Source organism: Haplochromis burtoni, unplaced genomic scaffold, assembly GCF_018398535.1.
Source record: "Haplochromis burtoni strain Fernald_Lab_line unplaced genomic scaffold, NCSU_Asbu1 Contig_61, whole genome shotgun sequence".
NCBI classification, from domain to species: domain Eukaryota; kingdom Metazoa; phylum Chordata; class Actinopteri; order Cichliformes; family Cichlidae; genus Haplochromis; species Haplochromis burtoni.
In genome coordinates, this window is record NW_024582422.1 from 499,410 (window position 1) to 520,106 (window position 20,697).

At 45.2% G+C, this 20,697-nt stretch overlaps 1 protein-coding gene across 1 annotated transcript in view; it reads left to right on the forward strand.

Annotated features, from left to right (window-relative positions):
* Window positions 1–20,697, forward strand: part of patj (PATJ crumbs cell polarity complex component) — a gene marked incomplete in the record, with an annotated part of 86,940 nt that overhangs the window by 55,772 nt on the left and 10,471 nt on the right. Inside the window, 8 exon segments of the mRNA XM_042221116.1 lie at window positions 6,625–6,821; window positions 7,327–7,418; window positions 17,718–17,802; window positions 18,669–18,761; window positions 18,840–18,926; window positions 20,122–20,178; window positions 20,338–20,395; window positions 20,484–20,590. Of these exon segments, the coding sequence (XP_042077050.1) occupies window positions 6,625–6,821; window positions 7,327–7,418; window positions 17,718–17,802; window positions 18,669–18,761; window positions 18,840–18,926; window positions 20,122–20,178; window positions 20,338–20,395; window positions 20,484–20,590 (776 nt within the window).

Genomic DNA, 20,697 nt, shown 5'->3' on the forward strand with positions numbered 1-20,697 from the left:
TGATATTTTTCTCTTGCTGGTTGTTTAAAAGCTGCAGACTGACTTTTCTGTGACCTCAGCAGGAGGGTGGAGCCTCATCCATAACAGATATGACAGTGATGAGAGGAGGCACTGGGTGAAGGTGGGTTGCAAAGTGGAATCACACACACACACACACACACACACACACACACACACACACACACACACAGTAAAGGGATACCAAATTCAGAATGTGTGTGTGCACTGATGTACTGTGACATGTCACCTTGCTAGAAGCACACACAGATTCACATTTTGAATCTGACACCCCGTCACGCAGGATTTTGTGTGACAGGTTGTCACTGCTGTGTGTGTGTGTGTGTGTGGGGGGGGGTCACTGCAGACAAACTGGACCACAGTGCTGTAGAGGAATGGTAATGTGGATCATGTTGAGCTTGTATTTGCTTTTTTACGCCTTGTGCAGCCCTCACACTCTGATGAACGCACCGGGGGGCGGTCCCTGAGCCACTGCTGCCGTTAAACTGGACTAAACTGTCCTTGAGGACTACAGAGTGTTAGAGGAAGGGCGGAATGAAAAGTTTAAGACAATGTGGGCAAAAATCAGGTCACGGACCCAATAAAACCAGGTTGCAGGCTCTGAAGAAAAGTGATAGAGACAAACTGGAGCAACATTCATGAAGTGGAATACCACACTGAGGGGAACGCCACCATCCTGCTGTGTGTGTGAGAGAGAGAGAGAGAACCTGCTGCAGGCTAGAGCGACAGTGTTCATCAGTGTGTGACAGTAGGACTGCTCAATTAATCGAATTTTAATCTCGATTACGATCTGGGCTTTCAACGATCATTAAAAATGACTGAGCCGACTATAAGCCCCTCCCTCGTGCTTTACTCTCGCGCTGCTCCGTGTGGCAAATCGAGCGCACCTCTCTGCATTTCGAACACGTGTCACAACAATTAAGAGCAGCGGTCCCCAACCTTTTTTGCGCCACGGACCGGTTTATGCCCGACAATATTTTCATGGACCGGCCTTTAAGGTGTCGCGGATAAATACAACAAAATAAAACTAGTACCGGTACCGAAAAAAAGAAAATTTATTCATAACACACGTGAAAAGACCAAGGAAAACCGAGTAAACTGATAAAAACTGATAACAAAATAACGCTGAAAACCGATAAAAACCCTGAAAACTATACATTTCACACCTGAGCCTCAACTCTCGCGGCCCGGTACCAAACGACTCACGGACCGGTACCGGTCCGAGGCCCGGGGGTTGGGGACCGCTGATTAAGAGGACCCGAGGGAAGCTCGGAAAGACTAAGCAGAAGTTATTTGGAGAGGAGAGTGACTGCTGTTGGTTGAAAAGAGAGGTAAAAAAAACTTCAGTGGTGTGGAAACATTATGGTTCACGGAGTCAGACGTGGATCAAGTAGACACAGTGTGTAAACTTTGCTACGGTGTTGTAGCTGCACCACAGAGCAACACCGTAGCATAGATGTTTACATTTTTCATTTATTTTTTATATTGCAAACATTTGCACTGTTATCAGTATTTGCACACTATTTTATATTATTTTTTGACAATCTTTAAAGTCATTATTCAATACATTGTTATTGTTAAATAAATATCGTCAAATAATCGAGATCTCAATTTCAGTGAAAATAATCGTGATTATCATTTTTGCCATATGTGACAGTCGGTGCTTGGTGCCATCAGCTGAAGGCAGCCTGTGTGCTGCATTGATATGCATGTGCGCCGTCTTTGCAGCGCCCCCTGTAGTCACAGTGTGTTTTTTTTTGGGCTTGGAGCCTGTGTGTGTGTGTGTGTGTGTGTGTGTGTGTGTGTGTGTGCGCACAAATCCTGTAGATTTAAGCTTTTATGACCTGCAGTTCAGGGTCTGCATAAACTTCCTGCTCACTTTCCAGTAGAAGTAATGATGACCACTTCAGCAGGTCACATTCACCCACCTGCCCATCCTCTTGTTTTTATCCGAAGCTGAGGTGGGAATGGTGTCATATTCCACATGGATTTTTCCTGAAAGTGTGCTTGGCCTCCTCCTGAGGGATCCTCAGCTGCTTTCAGCCCAGATGAGATATAAAATCTCTCCAATGACTTCGCAGTTTATCTCCTCCCAGTCCTCCTCCCCGAAGGGTGCCATGATTAGACGCTGCACCACCTCTGCTGGCTCTGCTCAGTACGAAGAAGCAGCTGAGCTTCTTGTAGTCCATGCCTCGTTCTTTCTTTCCTTACCCAAAGCGAATAACCATGGGTGAGGGCAGCACCGCATTCTGCCTCTGCTCCTCCCAATTACTCATGGACGACTCTTTCCCAAACCCGAAGAAGGAGATCTGAATACCTGTGTGATATATTTTGAAATGTTGGGTAACCACTCCATCTGCCTAAAACTAGCTTCTTTAAAAACACTGAAGTGTGAGAAACTGTTTTACTTTAATTTATAATGAAGAAAAGACTAAAAACTGATATTTTTCTCTTGCTGGTTGTTTAAAAGCTGCAGACTGACTTTTCTGTGACCTCAGCAGGAGGGTGGAGCCTCATCCATAACAGATATGACAGTGATGAGAGGAGGCACTGGGTGAAGGTGGGTTGCAAAGTGGAATGGAGATGTGCAGCAGCTAAGTAGGCTGACCTGCTGGGTTTCTGAACTTGATTCAATCTTTTATACCTTTCGGAGAATTTTTGCTGCAAAATCTTTCCACCATAAATGAGGCGGAGCCCAAACTCACCGTCAGGGTTCAGAGTCTATTTAATCATCTGGATAATGTCCTGTCTGTGACACGTAGCTGCTGTCCCATCGTCCACCACCACGCACCTGCAGTCCATGAACTGAGTCTGAACACCAAACTCTGAGCTGCATTCTGCTGCTTTGATAAACCATTTCAAATGAGTGGCTGGAGCAGCGGAGTGGAAGTGGTTAATTAATTTGGTGGTTTCTGTGCTGCGGGCGTAGGGCAGCAGTTTAGCTCCTTATGTATTTTTAATAGATTTCTGTCAGCTGAACACATTGAGCCTCCTGAAGGAGAGCTTAACAAGACATCCTGTCATCCTGACAAAGAGAAGCACTCCCAACAATTTAATTCACATTAAACACACAATAAAAGGTGCGCCTGCTCCTCTTCCTGACACGCCTCCATCATCAGAGCAGCAGCCGGTGATGGAGGCACTCCGTCCTTCAGCCACCTCTCCTCACCCCGAGAGGCATTAACACCTGCAGTTACCTGTCACATTAAAGCTATTAATAGCTCATTAAATACACACACACACACCTGCCTCCCGTCTGAAAACTGTTAGCCTTTGATTAAACTGTGTTTGCGTGTGTGTGTGTGAGATTTTAATAGCATGGTTGTGTGTTTTCTGTAGATATTTTTGTTTTCCAGCTTCACACAGACAAATGCAAAGTTATTTTTATATTTAGTGTTTTATGGAAACGCTGCAGGGAAAGTCTGTGTGCAACTATAGACTGTAAATAGAAGATGGACATTCAGACGCTCTGCTTTAGCATTTTGGCTGTGACCATATTTGTGTGAGAGGATGGGGTGCTCACAAAGCTCCAAAATCACAAACACAGTGCAGAGGTCCCGTTCAGGTGAAGCTAGCAGACAGGTAGCAGCTACAATTACCTGTGTCACCATCCACCCGTCACTCGCAAAGGCCACGCCCCTAATACCAAACCACACAATTTGTGTATCAGGCTGTAAACATGTTTGTTTCTGCTGTGACATTTTAACATCACAGGTCTGTGGAGCCTGACTCACTGTTGCCTCTGCTGGATGTCAGAGGAGCTGCAGTGACCTCAGGTACCTGAGGTGGCGTGTGAGGAGCTAGTGATGAGAGCGGGCTCTTCTCGGGTCCATGTATGAATGTGATTCAGCTGTGGACGATATTTTGGGGTGGTTGTTTGCCATCTCAGATATTTCCTATGATTCTCGACGTGCTTAGCTTCATGGCGTTGTGTTAAGTCGTTTGTAGCTGAGTGTGTGACAGCTTCTTCCGATCAGATCTTATCTGACCTGGTCGTTTGAGTCGATGCCACCGAGGAAAGGAGGCAGCTTGTTTTCCTCAGAAAGTGCTCTGACAGCAACATGATGATTAAAAACAAGCGCTCAACTTGTTTCCAGGCATGTCTCAGAGAATTTCTGCTGCCTCGGGCCCCAGAGCCACAAACACAGGACGGGTCTGACCTCCTGCCCCCTCAACAAGCAGGTTTTGGTGCTTGAACCTGAGCAAACAAAAGGAAACAAAGTGCTGCAGGGCTGATCTCCGAGTCTGACACTGATCATGGTTCTGATGCTGACAGAGGCCCATTTACATCATCATTTTAAATGTATTAAATTACAAATACTGCACTCTCTGCCTTCGTGGCATGGCAGCGTGGCTTCGGTAAGTACCAACGCGGTCGTGACCTCACCGGGTTTGCTCGGCTGTGAATCAAACTTTATACGCAGTGTCTCTGGCTGCTCGCAGCAAACTGGGGCAGGCTGAACCAAAACACCAACTAAACTCACCTGTCGTGTGTTATAACAGGAGCAGGCTGCAGCCCGGCACGTTAAACTGTTCTCAGGTCAATGCTGAGGTAAACCATGACCTTTCACCTGCTTTAACCAGTTCTGAAAGTTTACCCAAAATGCACTTTGTGAATGATCGTACCAGTTTCTTCAGACTCTGGTTCAGCTAAAGTGCCTGATCATCAGCCCAGCTGAAGGTCATGTTCTTTGAATGATCCTGTGAGCAGACGGCATCGGTCTGCACTCTTTAATGCTGTCATCGTCATCATCTCATGGCTCCTCATCCTCACCTCCCTCCTCTTCTTTGCGCTGAAGCTAATTAGAATGAACTTTTCTGATGATTTGAACCTGGACAGTCTCTCCTTCAGTGTCACCTCCCTTTGCAGCTTGTACAATTCGTTTTCATGTCTTCAGTTTTGTGCTTCCATGTAAAAACTAAAGAAAAACGTCACGTTTTAACTGCAGATGTTTTACGTTTTCTTTGGTGTCACAGGAAGCCGCTGATGGTTTGCTGTCTCAGCAGACTCGGTGAACGTGACATTTGAAATGTAAAATTTGTCGAATGTCTCCTGGAAATCAAGTCTGGTTTCAGTTATTCTCCAGTTTGAAGTGATTTACTGGTTTTCAGTTTATCTCTGATAACTGCAGTGACCTTTAAATCCAAAAACACAAAACCCTTCACATCTTCAAAGCGGCCGCTGATTCTGGAAAGGTCAGGAAGCACGAAGAGCAATAATTAAAGGCACGTTTGCTGACAGTGGAGGAGTTTAGTCTCAGCTGCAGGTTTCCTCACCCTCGCCGTTTGTTGTTTCTTTCACAGATCATTAAACTGATTTTTGTTTGACACCAGATTTGTCTCTGCTTTTCTCCTCGTCTCATCCTCCCTCCTCTCTGTTTCATAATTACCTCCTCACCTCGTTACTCTTCTCCTTCACATCTTAAATGCTCCTCTTTGTTCTTCTTTCTTCTCTCCTCCCCTTCTGCTCTTGTGTTTTGGATTTCTTACTCACTTTCTTTCACATTTTTCTCCTCTTCACCTCCCCCTTCATGCTTTTAATTTTATCTCCTCCTCCCTGTCTATGAGCCAATCCGAAAACCGGGCTCCTGATCACTGAGTGAAGCTGAGGCATTATTTTTCACATGTAAGTGGCTTCCTGGGAATCCCAACAAATACAGCCATAAACCTCTATCAGTGCTCGGACTCTTTGTCTTTTAACCTGGCACATTTATATAACTGCTCAAAAAGATTATGCACCAGCGTAGGGTCTGAGAGTGCATCCAAGGATTTCATCCTCATACCTAATGACAGTCAGGGTGCTGTTGCCTCACCTGCAGAGGTCTATGTGTCCCTCCATGGATAAGCCTCCCCAGACCAGCATAACGTTCTCCACAGCTTCTACAGACCCTTTCACGTCTATCACATGTGCTCAGGGTGAACCTGCTCTCATCTGTGAACAGCACAGGGCATTCTATGACAAATGTCAGTCAGGTCCACGGTGCCGTGCAGTGAGCGCACTAGAAGGCATCGGGCTCTCAGGCCACCCTCATGAAGCCTGTGTCTGGTTGCTTGTTCAGAGACGTTCACTCCAGCGACCTGCTGGGGATCCTTTTGTAGCTCTTCCAGTGCTCGTCCTCTCCCTCCTTGCACAGAGGATCAGATTCCGGTCCTGCTGATGGGTTAAGGCCTTCTACGGCCCTGTCCGGCTCTCCTGGAATCTCTTCCATGTTCCTGAGACTGTGCTGGGAGACAGCAAACCTTCTGGCAGTGGCACGTATTGATGTTCCACGCTGGAGGAGTTGAACTACCTGTGCAACCTCTGTAGGGTCCTGGTATTACCTCATGCTACCAGCAGTGACACTGATCTTAGCCAAATGCAAGACTAGTGAAAAACAGTCATAAAAGACGAGGAGGGGAAAATTAAAAACATTCCTGGTTTGGGGTCGTCTCATTGTTGCCCCTCTATTGCACCCCCCTCTGATCCTTACCTGATCAGATCAATATCCAGGAATTTAAGTGACTTGATGATGTGCTCTGATTAAAAAGTGTTTTTGTGAGAGGTGTATAATTTCTCAAGTTGGTTGTTCTCCTCTCCTGGTTCTCCTCCTCCTCCCTGGGCTGCAGAGCGGTGGTGTGAGCGTTATGGAGACCTGCGAGGGGAGCTGCTATGCGTGGAGCTGGAGAAGGAACGGCAGGGTTTGGGCCTCAGCCTGGCGGGGAACAGGGATCGCTCCCGCGTCAGCATCTTCGTGGTCGGGCTCCATCCCGGGGGGCCGGCTGCCCGCGATGGGCGCATTCAGATTGGAGATGAGCTTCTGGAGGTGAGAAGAGTCCAGATTATCATTTTACATAAATTACATCAACCACAGTGAGAGTGAAAGCATGGCGTTCATGAGAGATGATTTTAATCATGTGTGAGGAATTTGGTGCAACATCTGCAACATCTGGGCCATCCTTTTTTTTTTTCTTTTTTTTTTTATAAATTTGTTGTTGTCAATTAAGTCAAAGCCTCATGCAGGTGGCTCTTCTACCTGCAGACGAGCAGATGCATCAGACTGAAGAGAAAACACTTGAGTGCAGCTCTCAGGTCGATCTGCTGTGTGTGTGTGTGTGTGTGTGTGTGTGTGTGTGTGTGTGTGTGTGTGTATTGATATAACATTTTGCTTCTTGTAGTTCTCGGGGACCTTTCAGCGGTCTGCCGCTCTGAGGACACATTTACTACTGTTGTTGTCTGTCTGTTTGTATTCAGGAGGTAATAACCCTCCCTCACTTTCAGCACCTGTGGACATCAGGTAACTCGTCTCCACCCCTCTGTCTGCATTTCAGATTAACAACCAGATTCTTTATGGGCGGAGCCACCAGAACGCCTCAGCCATCATTAAGAGTGCCACCTCCAAGGTGAAGCTCATCCTGCTCAGGTAGGACTGCAGTGCATGGTGGGAAAGTCTGAGCATTTAAAAAAAGGTTCCATACACAGTGGCCTGCTGCGTTATGGAACCTTTTGGTTATTAAACTAACACTAATGCTGCTACCAGTGTTTAGTTTAATAACACTAATAAGTAACATTTTTATTCAGTCAACAAAAAAAGTCATTTTACAAATAAACCTTTCAGTTTCAGTGTCTGATTCAGCAAGCTGTGGTCTCTTCCTCCTGTTACAGCAATAAAAAAAAAAACACAACAAAAAATTAAAATTTAATATAATTAAGTTAAATAATATTTGATCTCACAGCAGCTGAAACAAACAGTAATAATAAATATCAGTAATAATATTTCAATTTAAAATAATTAAAGCAATATTTGTGCATTAAGTTGTTAAAAATTATTAAAGAATTATTATTATTAATAAAGACTTCTTTGCAAAGCCGTCTGGTGAGCTGCATCAGACCCTTTGCCCGGTTTCCTGACCTAAACACTTCCTGACTCCGCCCCCTTTTTTATCCTGTATAGCGTGTTCTATTGCTGTGTGTCTTGATTGTGAATAATATCATAGTTATTCTCTGATGCTGTCGTTCATCCACAAAAATATAACCTTGTGCGTCAGTGAGAAGGTCTGTGCAGGAAACTCATGAAGAACAAGCTGTTTCTGTTTCCTGTCACTGCATTCTCTGCAGCACATCATCAGCTGATGCATACTGAGCATGCTCAGCTGAGTCTGAGGAAAACACAGCTGCATTCCCTTCAAAATAAAAGCTGCTTCCTGATGTGGAGGATGACTCCCAGGCTGTGGAGATGAAGCTCAAAGCATCCCAGCGCTCAGGCTTTACCACAGCAGGGACGGTGGAAGCCTCCTTCACACTCACTGAGGAGTCATTTAGGATTCAGGGAGGAGATGGGCAGATTATACTCCTCGTTCCTCCTCCTCTTCCTCTGCAGATCCATAAATGATCTTTTGTGATTAGCAGCTTTGAAGCATGCGGGTGTGTTTAAGTCCAAAGCCTGGCTCATGTGGCCGGGTTAGCACTCCATCATGCAGATTTAAACCCTCAGCCTGACAGGATGAAGACCATCGCGCTTATCCTCCTCTTTCTGAGGAGAGTTTATCCACATTGTCACTCAGTTTCACCTGATATGGGACGTGACGGAGCTGTAATTGGATCAAATTATCAGCACAGGAGAGATGAAAGGGAGGAGATGGTTTCAGGTGAATGTGCTCAGACTTTAATCAGCACAGATTGTTCATGTTTGAAGTGTGAAAAGCAGACGTTAGCTTTGATAAAAGGAAAAATAGGATTCAACTTTTTGTCTGCAGCCCTCATTTCGACAGGATGTCAGAGGCAGAGGTGAAGAATGAAGTCCTCACTGTTCTCTTCTAATTTAACTCATCACTTAAATTCAGCCATCAGAGAAACAGCAGAATGAGAGACACTTAAGTTGAAATCCTTCTCTGAGCTTCAGGCCGTACCTCTCTCCAGGTTTGGTGAGAGAAATTTGAAGATTTTGATTGGAGGTTACTGATTAGCGGGTATATGTGTGAGTAAGGCTCTCATGACTCTTTGATTTGATATTCGCAGAACGACGAAAATCGCAGATCATTGACTGCTCACATCCCAACCCACTCTCATTGTTCCCACTGCTTCATACCAGCCCCACACCCAGCGTCCCCACAGCTACACCTCAGCCCACTCCCAGCATCCCCACAGCTTAATCCCAGCCCACACCCAGCGTCCCCACAGCAACACCTCAGCCCACTCCCAGCGTCCCCCATAGCTTCCTTCCAACCACTCCCAGCATCCCAGCTCACTGCCATGTCCACACAGCTTCTTCCCAGCCCACTCCCAGCATCCCCACAGCTTCATACTAGCCCACTCCCAGCATCCCCACAGCTTCATCCCAACCTGCTCTCACATCCCCACAGAATTATCCTAACCCACTCCCAGTGTCCCTGCAGCTTCATCCCAACCCACTTTCAACACCACCATAGCTTCATACCAGCCCACCAGGTCAAAGCAGCTCTGACCTCCTGAGAGGGAGCTGCAGTAGATCAGCGGATTTTCTCTTCAGGATGTTTTTCTCTGTATGAGATCACGTTTACATGGTTTTTGCATCATGTTGCTTTTAAAACTGCCTGACTGTTATATGATTGGCAGATTTATCACACAGACTCTGGTCCGGTTTCCTACAAAGACAAACATCGGAGCTAAGCAAGCGTCTCATGGGGCCTCACCCTGCAACATACTTTAATAACGGGGCTAATTCTGCATGAAACTGTAGCAGAAAAACAGGAAATATTAAGCTGCTCATACTGATCATTTTGATGGGGTCAAACCACCAGGTTGATGTTTAGTTAAGATTTCACTGCTGAGCATCTTAAAGTTATTCAATTGATTTTCTTTTTATTAAAGAAAGCAGGTCAATATGAGGTGGATGAAGGTGTCAGTCTGAAGTGTGAGACTGCTAAAGATCTCCTTTACCCCATCTGATTGGTCGTTCACTGCACCCCAGTGTCGGCATGGAAACAAGTAAATCACAGGGAAAACAGGAGATCAGTGCTCACTGAGCCGGGGAAGCAGCAACCAACAATCAGCTGACTTTGATGTGTCTGTGATGTCCTCATCAATCCACCAGCGCCGGTGTCTGTCACTTCCTGACAGCTGTAGTGTTGGCCTGAGACAGTGATGGAAACGTGTGACTGATGGTCAATCAAAACCCGCAGACTTCACAGGTTTAACGAGACCTGATCGAATCATTGATTTCTGACATCAGAGACGTCTGACGTCAGAAACCTGACTGATACGTTTCACCTGATTTAGCAGCATTACATTGTTTTATTTTTGTAATTATTCACAAAACTGTTGAGAGGAAGTCTGATGATGTTTCCAACTTAGTGTTTGTGTCAGTGTTGGTCTTCTCTTCTGCTGGTGTAAGACGAATGCAGCATAACAGATAAACCTGACTGAAGCTGTAACAAATGCTGATCTGCGCTGACTCACAGATATCTGTAACACTACCAGTGTTGGTCAAGTTACTTGAAAAAAGTAATTAGTAACTAATTACTGATTACTTCTCCAATAAGGAATAGAATAGAATAGCTCTTTATTGTCACTGTTACAAGAACAATGAAAGGCAGTTTGGCATCTCTCCGTGTGAAATACACAATAGTGTAAGTAAGTATTTACATAATAACACAGATTTACATTTACACAAGAAAGATATGTACAACTTATTCATACACCTGCATAAATACAGATGCACCCATACATACATACATATATGTATATATGCATGCATATATGTATGTGTACGTACATACGCACACATATTTCCACATACACGCTTGCATATATATACATACACATACATGCCATCTGAGGAGCAGGTGCTTTGTGAGGTGCAGTGTGTGATCAGTGATATTGCACATTGAGTGTGTGTGTGGGGGGGGGGATGTTGTTGCTACTAAAATAATACGGTTATAGAGATACGATGTATAAATAAAATGTAATGCCCATGAGTGCAGTTGTCCTCCAATCAGGGTGGAGGTAGGGTAGCCTGTTTGTCTTTGACCTGATGGCCCTGTAGCGTTTACCAGAAGGAAGGGGGGGGGGGGGAGTGAGTGTCCAGGGTGCAAGGGGTCTTTGATGATGATGCTGGCTTTCTTCTGAAGTCTGCCAGTATAAATGTCTCTGTGGGGGGTTAGTGAGATGCCAATTGCCCGCTCTGCTGCCCTCAGGTCCATCAGGTCAAAGACAAACAGGCTACCCTACCTCCGCTGCAGTTTCCTCTTGTCCTCAGAGTGTGCAGCAGTAAGTCAGAAGGCTCTCAGTGGTGGAGCGGTAGAAGTTTACTAGCAGTCTCTAGGGTAATTGGGCCTGACGCAGTTTCCTGAGAAAGTACAGCCTTTGTTGTGCTTTCCCCACCTGGTCCTGGTCAGCCGAGATGTGGACTCCGAGAAACTTAAGGCTCTCTACCCTTTCTACCTCCTCCCCATCAATGTAGAGGGTAGAGTGCTCAGGTCGCTTTGTTCTTCTGAAGTCGATTGCAGTCTCCTTGGTCTTGACTGTGTTCAGATGCAGGTTGTTGTTGTCACACCATCACTTCAGATGCTGAACCTCCTCTCTGTAGGTTGATTCGTTGTTGTCGATCAGTCCTATGATGGTGGTGTCATCAGCAAATTTTATAACGGTGTTACTGGTGTGGATTGAAGAACAGTCATGGGTGAAAAGTGAGGATAAGAGGGGACTGAAGACACGCCCCTGTGGGACGCCTTCGTTCAGAATGAGGGTGGAGGTGGTGTGCTCTCTCACTACAGAAGTTGATGTATGAGAGTACAGCAGATGTGTGGCCCTTCAAGTCTGATCCTTCAGCAAATACACTCCAATTTGTGTTATTAAAACAGTCTTGTAGGGCCATGGTGGCATCCACGGTCCACACTCGTACTGTTTTTACAGATGGTTTTTGTCTTTGAATTAGAGGTTTATAACCAGGGATCAGGCACAGAGAGAGATGGTCAGGGAGTCCGAGATGAGGCAGTGGGGTGGCTTTGTAAGCATCTGGGATGTTGGTGTAAACCTGGTCCAGTGTGTTGTTTTCCCTCGTCGGGAAAAATCATGTTTTTAAAGAATCCAGGCAGGACAGATGTCAGGTTTGCATGGTTAAAATCTCCTGCCACGATCACAGCGCAGTCCAGTTGCGTTGTTATCTGTTTATTAATGGAGCGCTGGAGTAGCTCCATGGCTGACTTAGCATTAGCTTGCGGTGGCACATAAACTGCTATTATTGTGACCGGTGTGAGCTCTCTCAGCAAGTAGAAGGGTCTACACTGAACTATCATGTACTCATGATAGTTCATGAATGTCCTGTCACTCTTAAATCTATTTTCACCTGTTTAGCAGAAGTGGAGCAGGCGGTGGTTTGCCCGTTGCTGCAGCAGTCTTGTCAGTGGGGGGTTTCTCTGTGAATTTCACATTCCCGTGGCAGCATGCGAGGTACTTGCTCAGAAGTTTAGGGTTTTTTACGCTCTAGAAATAAGTTTTCTTCCCACGGAGAGTACAGCACATGCAGATGTTTTTTTTCACTTTTTACGGATTTATACTCAAAGTAAGGTTAGTACTTCCATGCTTTAAACGCTGTATAGTCATACTCGCAATCCATATTATCCATTGTTGATCTGCACATGTCTGTTACCACGAACGTTGCACGTACTTACGTCAGTGTCATGAGACACTCTCACAAACAAAATCATGGTTTAGTAACGCATTAACGCAGCGTGCTTACAGGAAAGTAACAGTAATCTAATTACTTTTTTGCAATAGTAATCCCTTACTTTACTCGTTACTTGAAAAAAGTAACCGTGTTACTTGTAACGCGTTACTGCTCATCTCTAAACACTATGCAGATATTCTGGACATGATGTTATGTCTCCTGTTTCTTAACGTCCTTTGTTTTTTGAATTTGAAATATTTAAACGCAGCGACTTTTTTATGTTTTTATGATCATCATACTAAATGTAATGTTTCCTTGTGAATATTTTTCTTTGGCTGATTAAATGAAGGAAGCTGTTTCCTGCAGTTGAGTTTGTATCTCTGTGCTGCATTCAGGACTTTTATTCTTCCTGCAGCGTGAACGACGTCCGCCTCTCAGGGTAAACGTGGTCTTTAGAATGAATCAGTATGGCGGAGGAGGGAGAGGAGGAGGAGGAGGTGGTGTGTTTGGAAGAGATGAAGGGACTCCTCCCATGATTCCCTGATCATATCAGTGTTCTGTTTTGACTCTTATGATGGTCCTCTCTCTCGCTCTCTCTCTCTCACGCTCTCTCTCTCTCTCTTTTTCTTCCTTCCTCCTGCGGCTCTGATTAAATCGTGTCAGAGCTGCAGGACGTTGGCGCTCTCGCCGTGTTCAGCATCCTCGGACTGAGTGCTGCAGTAATGAGCTCTGAGAATGAACATAAGAACAGGACGAGGACCTTAGCGGCTCCCGTGATGCAGATGGCTCCATTTAATGGCGATGCCTCAAATCCAACGAGCTTCAGACACCTCCTCTGAGGGTTTGAAGTAACGGCGGAGTTGTTCCACATGGCGCTACGCCCTCCTTCATGTCTGCCGGCTCTCTGGGGGGCGTTGCTGCTGTTTTCTGCTCTGTTACCCGCCAAGCTGTTGCTGCAGTTGTAGATATAATAAATGCGGCTTCAGCCGGGCCCGGTGGACTGAGCCTAAGTTTGGATTACAGCTATGGCCCTATCAGGAGAGGAAGAGGAGGAGGAGAGATGGTGTCACACTGTCTGCCATTACAGCGTTACATTTTCTGTTTACACGTCAGTGTTTAAAACTTAATTCTGCTTTGTTCCAGCCTGCTGTTCCTCTCATTCGTGAGTCAGCTGAGACATGAGAACTTTGCAGTGTGTTGATGTATGCCGAGACTGTACATAAAGGTTGAATATCGTCTTAGGTTTGTGATGTCCTGGCATGAAGTTGAACATTTCCATCATCACAATTTTGCCTTTTTGGGGTCAGATGAATACGGCCTGGATCGTTTGCTTTCTCTGGCCTCCTTTCTGACTGTAACAGGTCCTTCAGTTCCAAAGCAAACACTACGTTCTATTCAATCAGAGCTGAAACCAGCAACCAAGACAAGAAACTCCTTTGCAAACTTTTTAGTGACCTCAGTGATTGAATGAGCAGGCGACCCATTTCCTGACTTCTATCCAATCAGACATCATTTTACAATCAGTCATGCTGACAGCCAGAGGATACCTGCTGCGTAAGGCATAAACACACAAATTCTGCAGGTGTGGCAGAGCTGTGATCCGAATGTATCAAATTTCAGATCCGGGGAAGAAAATGGATGAATCAATATTTAAGATTTCACCACTAGGTGGCAGTGTTTTATGAGAAAGTCCTGGCTTAGCTGTCCCTGCAGTGCAGGGGTGATGAGGTTTGAACTTACTGTTTGTGAAGCTGAAGTTTGTTCTCACGGTTTTGTGTTTTTCTATTTTTGTGTAAATCTGTGTTTCCTTTTTTCTAAATGTATTGATCAAACTAAGATCCGGGGAGGGATAAAAAAACAAAACAAAACAAAACTGGGCTCTCCCACCTGGAGGGGGAAACCAGGTGGGGATTGCCCAGAGGTGTGAGGAAACCAGGAGCTGCACAGACTACGCTGAGGAAACATGAGTGAGTCATCAGTGAGGAGTGTTCACTACAGCAGCACAAAGTGACAGATGGATGACAACGTAGAGGAAACCGTTGCTGATGCTGCAGTGTGAGACTCGAAAGAGCACACAAGGAGACGCCTTCACAGTAAAACTGAAGCATCTGTCTGTTTTTATTTCTTTTTTACTTAAAAAAGATTAAAAAGATGAGGAGGACCTCGGACTGTGGAGCTTTGTTTCCGGTTGTCCTCCTCTGTGGATTCTCCCGGGATCACAGATTTCTTTAGCCTGTTGTTGAGCCCTGACACTCAGCTATGTGAAGCATCACCGTCATGCTGCTGCAGTTTAAAGAGCTGCACTGCTCTGTCCAAGTTGTAGGTGAGCTGCAGCTACTCTGCAGCTGTTACAGCTCTGCTGCACCTCCACGACACACTCTGGAAATTCCAAACCAACAGACATTCTGAGTTTAAGCCAGAGAGACTGGTGAATCTGATGGCACAGTCACAAAGCTTTGCATAGTTCAAGAGCAGATTCAGTCTGTCCTGCTCAAGTAAATCCATCTTTGTTGCTCAATGCTGAGTCAGAGGGGAGGCACATGGATTCAGGCTGTTTCCATTATCATGTCACTATAATATCGCGTCACATGTGACACACTGCATGTTATTCCTCAGGCCAATCACAGCTCTACATCATCCTGCATGATGTAAGTAAGTAAAATGTATTTGTATAGCACTTTTTAAGACAGGAATGTGTTACAAAGTACTTTACAAGGAATACAAAAACATATCAGACAAAACAACATATTACACAAGAACGTTACCCAAATGCCTGTCTTAAAGATGTGTCTTCAGCTGTTTTTCAAAAGAAGTCACAGAGTCGGTGGTGCGTAGAGGGGGTGTAAACTGTTCCAGAGTATTGGTGTTAGGGTTTGGAAAGCGTGATCCTTTGTTTTCAAATGGGTCCGTGGAATAGTCAGAAGACCACTATCAGTGGATCTATAGATCTGTTTTGGAGAGTAAGGGTGAAGAAGCTCGATGATATAAGTGGGGGCCTCTCCTCGGAAAGACATAAAAGTTAGAGTGAGGATTTTAAACTGATATCTATACCCAACCAGAAGCCAGTGCAAGGACTTTAACAAGGGAGTGATATGAGTGAATTCATGACTGTGGGTTAACAGCCTTGTTGCGGCATTTTGCACTGCTTGAATGTGATTTAAAGATGCCTTTGTCAGACATGTTGTCTGATTTTAGGCTTGATACTCTCTGGAGCAAGAACTAAACACTCAGTTTTGTCTGCGTTCAGCTGCAGAAAATTGTTTGCCATCCAACCATTAATTTACTTAAGACAGTCCATTAGGATGGATAATTTGTCTAATTCCCAAGGTTTAAACGAGATATACAATTGGATATCATCTGCATACAGATGGTAGGAAATCATTTTGAAACTGCTAATGATAAGGCCTAAAGGCAGAATATATAATGAAAATAACAAGGGGCTTAAAACCAATCCTTGTGGAACCCCGCATGAAAATTCAGCTATATCTGACCAAAGGTTTCCTACTGAAACCAAAAGTGATCTAACTGCCAGAAATAATGTGATGCATTTTAGGACAGATCCAGATATCCCTACCATGTGATTTAAGTGGTGGATTAAGATCTGATGATCAAAGGTTGAGCTAAGGTCCAGTAGAACAAGGACTGTCTGTCTGTGGCCATCAAAAGGTCATTTGTGACTTTAAAGAGAGCTGTCTCTGTGGAGTGTAACTTTCAAAAACCTGACTGAAAGTTATCGAGACTTTTTCTAATATTTTAGAAATGAAAGGAAGTTTTGAGATGCGTCTGTAGCTTGTCTGAAGTGTTGGATCCAAGTTAGGCTTTTTCAGCAGAGGTTGAATAACCCCCTGTTTAAAACATCTGGGGACAGAGCCGGACAGCAGGGAAAAGTTTATCAATGTGACCACAGAGGGCCCAATGGTGTCAAAAACAGAGAAGTAGGTAAGACATCAGCTGGACTCGTTGAGGGTTTCATTTGACTTAGTATTTCCGATGGATCTTTTAAAGAAACTGAGTGAAAAGACTCCATAATTATGGGATGTGGGAGATCACAGTTGAAGGGGCTATCTAAGGGAGTTATATTTCCTCTTAGGCCACTAATCTTATCTTGGAAAAATCTTAAAAAGGCATTGCAATCCATATCTGAGAAGACTGGTATACATGGAGTTGGAGGAGAGATGATGCTATTGACTGTATCGAAAGAACCTTAGGATTTCTTTTTCTTACTGCAAGTAGTTTAGAGAAATAAGTGGCTCTGACATCTTTCACTATGTTGTTAAAGGTAGATAATAGCTCTTTTAAGTGGAGCTTATGAACCTCAAGTTTTGTGGCTTTCCACAGGCGCTCAGTTTAACGGCAGATTTGCCTAAAGCTGCGGATAGCTTCTGTGATCCAGGGCGGGGATTTTACAGTGCTGCCTTTCTGATTTTGAGAGGAGCCACTTTATCTAGAATTTTTAGACATTGCAAATTGAAGGATGCCACATGCATCATCAGTTTCAGGTAGATTATTATAAAACCCTCCATCCATCCATCCATCCATCCATCCATTTCTTCGGCTTATCCGGGGCCGGGGTCGTGGGGGCAGCAGCCCAAGCAGAGAAGCCCAGACCTCCCTCTCCCCAGCCACCTCCTCCAGCTTATCCGGGGGAATACCAAGGTGTTCCCAGGCCAGCTGAGAGATATCTCTCCAGCATGCCCTGGGTCTGCCCCGGGGCCTCCTCCCAGTGGGACATGGCCGGAAAACCTTGCCCAGGAGGCGTCCTCGTCAGATGCTTGAACCACCTCAACTGGGTCCTTTCGATGCGGAGGAGCAGCAGCTTTACTCTGAGCCCCTCCCGAATGGCTGAACTTCTCACCCTATCCTATCTCTAAGGGATTATATTTACACGATATTATAAAACAATTCCACAAATTCTTCTACCACAGAGTCAGTATTTAGACATGAATGCTTTACATGAACAAAGGGCAGAGTGTCACAGATAAAGGAGAGAGATCAAATACAGTACAGGTGTGGGCGTGTGTGTAGCAGTCTGTTCAAACTGAAGTGAAAAACTCGTTATCCTCTGTGTCTCTGCAGAAACGACGATGCAATAAACCAGATGGCCGTCCCTCCCTTCCCCTCTCCCCCTCCACCACCCTCTCTCAGCCCAGCCAGCCCTGAGGTAAACGAACACACACACACACACACACGGGATACAGCTTCTCTGTCCCCATACCTTTGGATATGTGCTCTCCAGTTTTGAGCAGTGACACTTGTCCTGGTATAAATATCAGGTGCTGCATTTAAAATCCTTTTGTTGAATGAAGCAGTATTTTTGTCTGTTGTAATGTCACTGTGTCAGGCTGAGTGATTACAGACTCGTTAATGTCGCCTTTTTGAGAAAAATATATATACACTGCTACCTTGTCAGTGCTTGGTCACTTTCATGACGCCTTCACGTCATCATCAAGCCGCAATACAGCTGACATTATGTGGTGTAAACCTATATGATGCCAGCCAGATAGTGTGAAAAGAATAAAAAGGTTTGTCGTCAAAGTTGAAAACAGACCAGAGGAAGCAGGTGAAGGTCACCGTGAGATCATTTAGCCAAACGTCCATGTAAGTGTGAGTAATGGCAGGATGGAGTTCTCTTTAATGACCGTGGTTTAATCCTCAAAATGTTCAGACTGCTGTGTGTAAAATGTTTTGATCTGATTTGTTTGGTCGTCTTGATGAAAAAGTTCACCTGTGAGAATTTGCAGGAGGTGTAGGTAAAAGTTTTCAGGTAATGTTTCCTGTCCTTTGTGAAGATGTTAGTGTTTCACAGACAGATGAGCCTTCAGTGTTTGCACAAAGAAGAGAAACTATTCATATTTAAAGTTTAGGGTCGCGAAACAGTCGGTTATTGATTGTTTATGTGGAAGTCCATCAGCTGTGTGACCACGCTCAGAACACAACAACGTTCAGCTTTGACCTCCACAGAGAAGAAAGTGGCGTCTGCTTGTTTGAGACGAGCACCGAAGTTCATTCTTTGTGTTTGTATGTCAGTGTATCTCGCCCACCCTGCTCAGTGGATCCACCCCCTCTGACGGGCCCTGCCCCCCCGACGGCTTGACGCTCCACCCGCTGTCGGATGCGCCGGTGAGTGTGAAGCTGAATCTGAAACGGAAACGTGGGAACGAGTTGTAAGTGTGAGCTGATCTGAGGTCTGCTTAACAGGACGAGCCAAGCGACGAAGCCGAGCAGAACAGCAGGAGCAGGAACAGCGTCCCCGAGAGTCTGAGAGAGGCCAACACTTTCAGAAAGGTACACAGCCATCAGACTCCGCCCCCAGGGCGTAATTGTTCAGATTATTATGGCAATGTTCACCCTTGGGAACCTTAATACTGACATTCTCTGATCAAACAGACCAGACTTCATGTGAACTTTTCCAATTTTGGAACTGTTGTCTTCTGTTTACTCCTGACCATCGTCAACTTTTCCTGTGTATGAATCTCATCAACAATTATGAGTGACGGATGAGATAAGGTGTAAAACATACCCTTAGATCTGCAGGTCTCCAAAATCCAAGAAAGTGAAAACAGCCAGAAGAGTGATTTTATTGGGACATATTTCATATCTCCAAAAGTTGATTCTGTTCATCTGGACGTAACGTTTTCAGTGGGAGACTTCTTCAGTCTCAGCTGACTGCAGGTTTCCCAAATCTTATAAACAGTACATTTGCATAATAACTGAAACCAGCCCACTGAAGGAACAGTAGGCTGGGAGGTCAGTTCCTTCATCATGATTATGCAAATTCTCATGACCATTGACCAACAACCATTGATCAAAGACCACTGATCAATGGCCGTGAGTACCATTCACAGAGAGTTGGGGAATGGCTGCAATCACAGCATTGTACGATGGCGAAAGATGTACCCTTAGGCCCCCTCCTCGATTCAGAGATGGTCTTTCCCTTTTCACGTAAATGGCCTCCTTGACTCCGCGCTCAAACCAGCGTTCCTCCCTGTCAAGGATGTGTACATCCTCATTGATGTGCCAAAAATTGTTCCACCCCAAGGATCCGGTCCCCTGAAACAAACAGAGTAACATAGTGTACGCAGTTAAGTGCCAGGAGGATTGCCAGGACATCAGGGAAACCAAACAAACTCTGGCAAAGCGGATGGCACAACACAGAAGAGCCACCTCTTCAGGCCAGGACTCTGCAATCTATTCACACCTACAGGCCAGTGGACACTCTTTCAATGATGAGGATGTACACATCCTGGACAGGTCACTTGGATGAGTGACGAAACGTTTCTCCCACTGAAAACGCTACGTCCAGATGAACAGAATCAACCTTTGGAGATTTACTTACCTGGATGATTGAGAATGCATCAAGACGACATATTTCATATTACAAACTTTGTCCTCAGGGTTTTGTTCCAGATGTCCCAGAAATGTGACTGAATGAGGACATGAATGTGTCTCCTTGACCCGCTGTGCTCTGTTTCCTCTGCAGAGGCTGAAAGCTACAGAGTCTCCAGAAAATGAGCTGCAGGCTACACCGGAGCAGCAGGTAACCTCACAGGAAGCGCCCATATCCTTTAAGTTAAAGATGAGATCATGTGGTTGCTGTTATTATGGACTTATTTCACTTCGCTCAGTTTGTTCTTATCAGTCACACAAAAGCCTCTATCAATACATCTGATCTGTGTGCGTGTGTGTGTGTGTCCAGTCACACAGTAAACGGATGGCAGCTTCTCCTCCTCTGATCAGCCCCGATCAGCACAGAGGTACAAACACAGACATTTAACTGTGAAAAATCAGATCGACATGCAGACTTCATGTTTCTAAGAGTAAACTGATCCTCGTCCTCCTCAGACCCAACCTGTTGTGCTGTGGTTCCTGGTCAGGAGACACTGCTCGAGATCTGCAAAGGTCGATCTGGACTGGGACTCAGTATAGTGGGAGGAAGAGACACACAGCTGGTAACACACACGCACACACACACACAGTGTGTAACTTTACAGTCCAGTGCTATACCTGCTTTTGTAACCAGCTGTGAGCATCAGTGATGATCTAACAGCTGTTACTG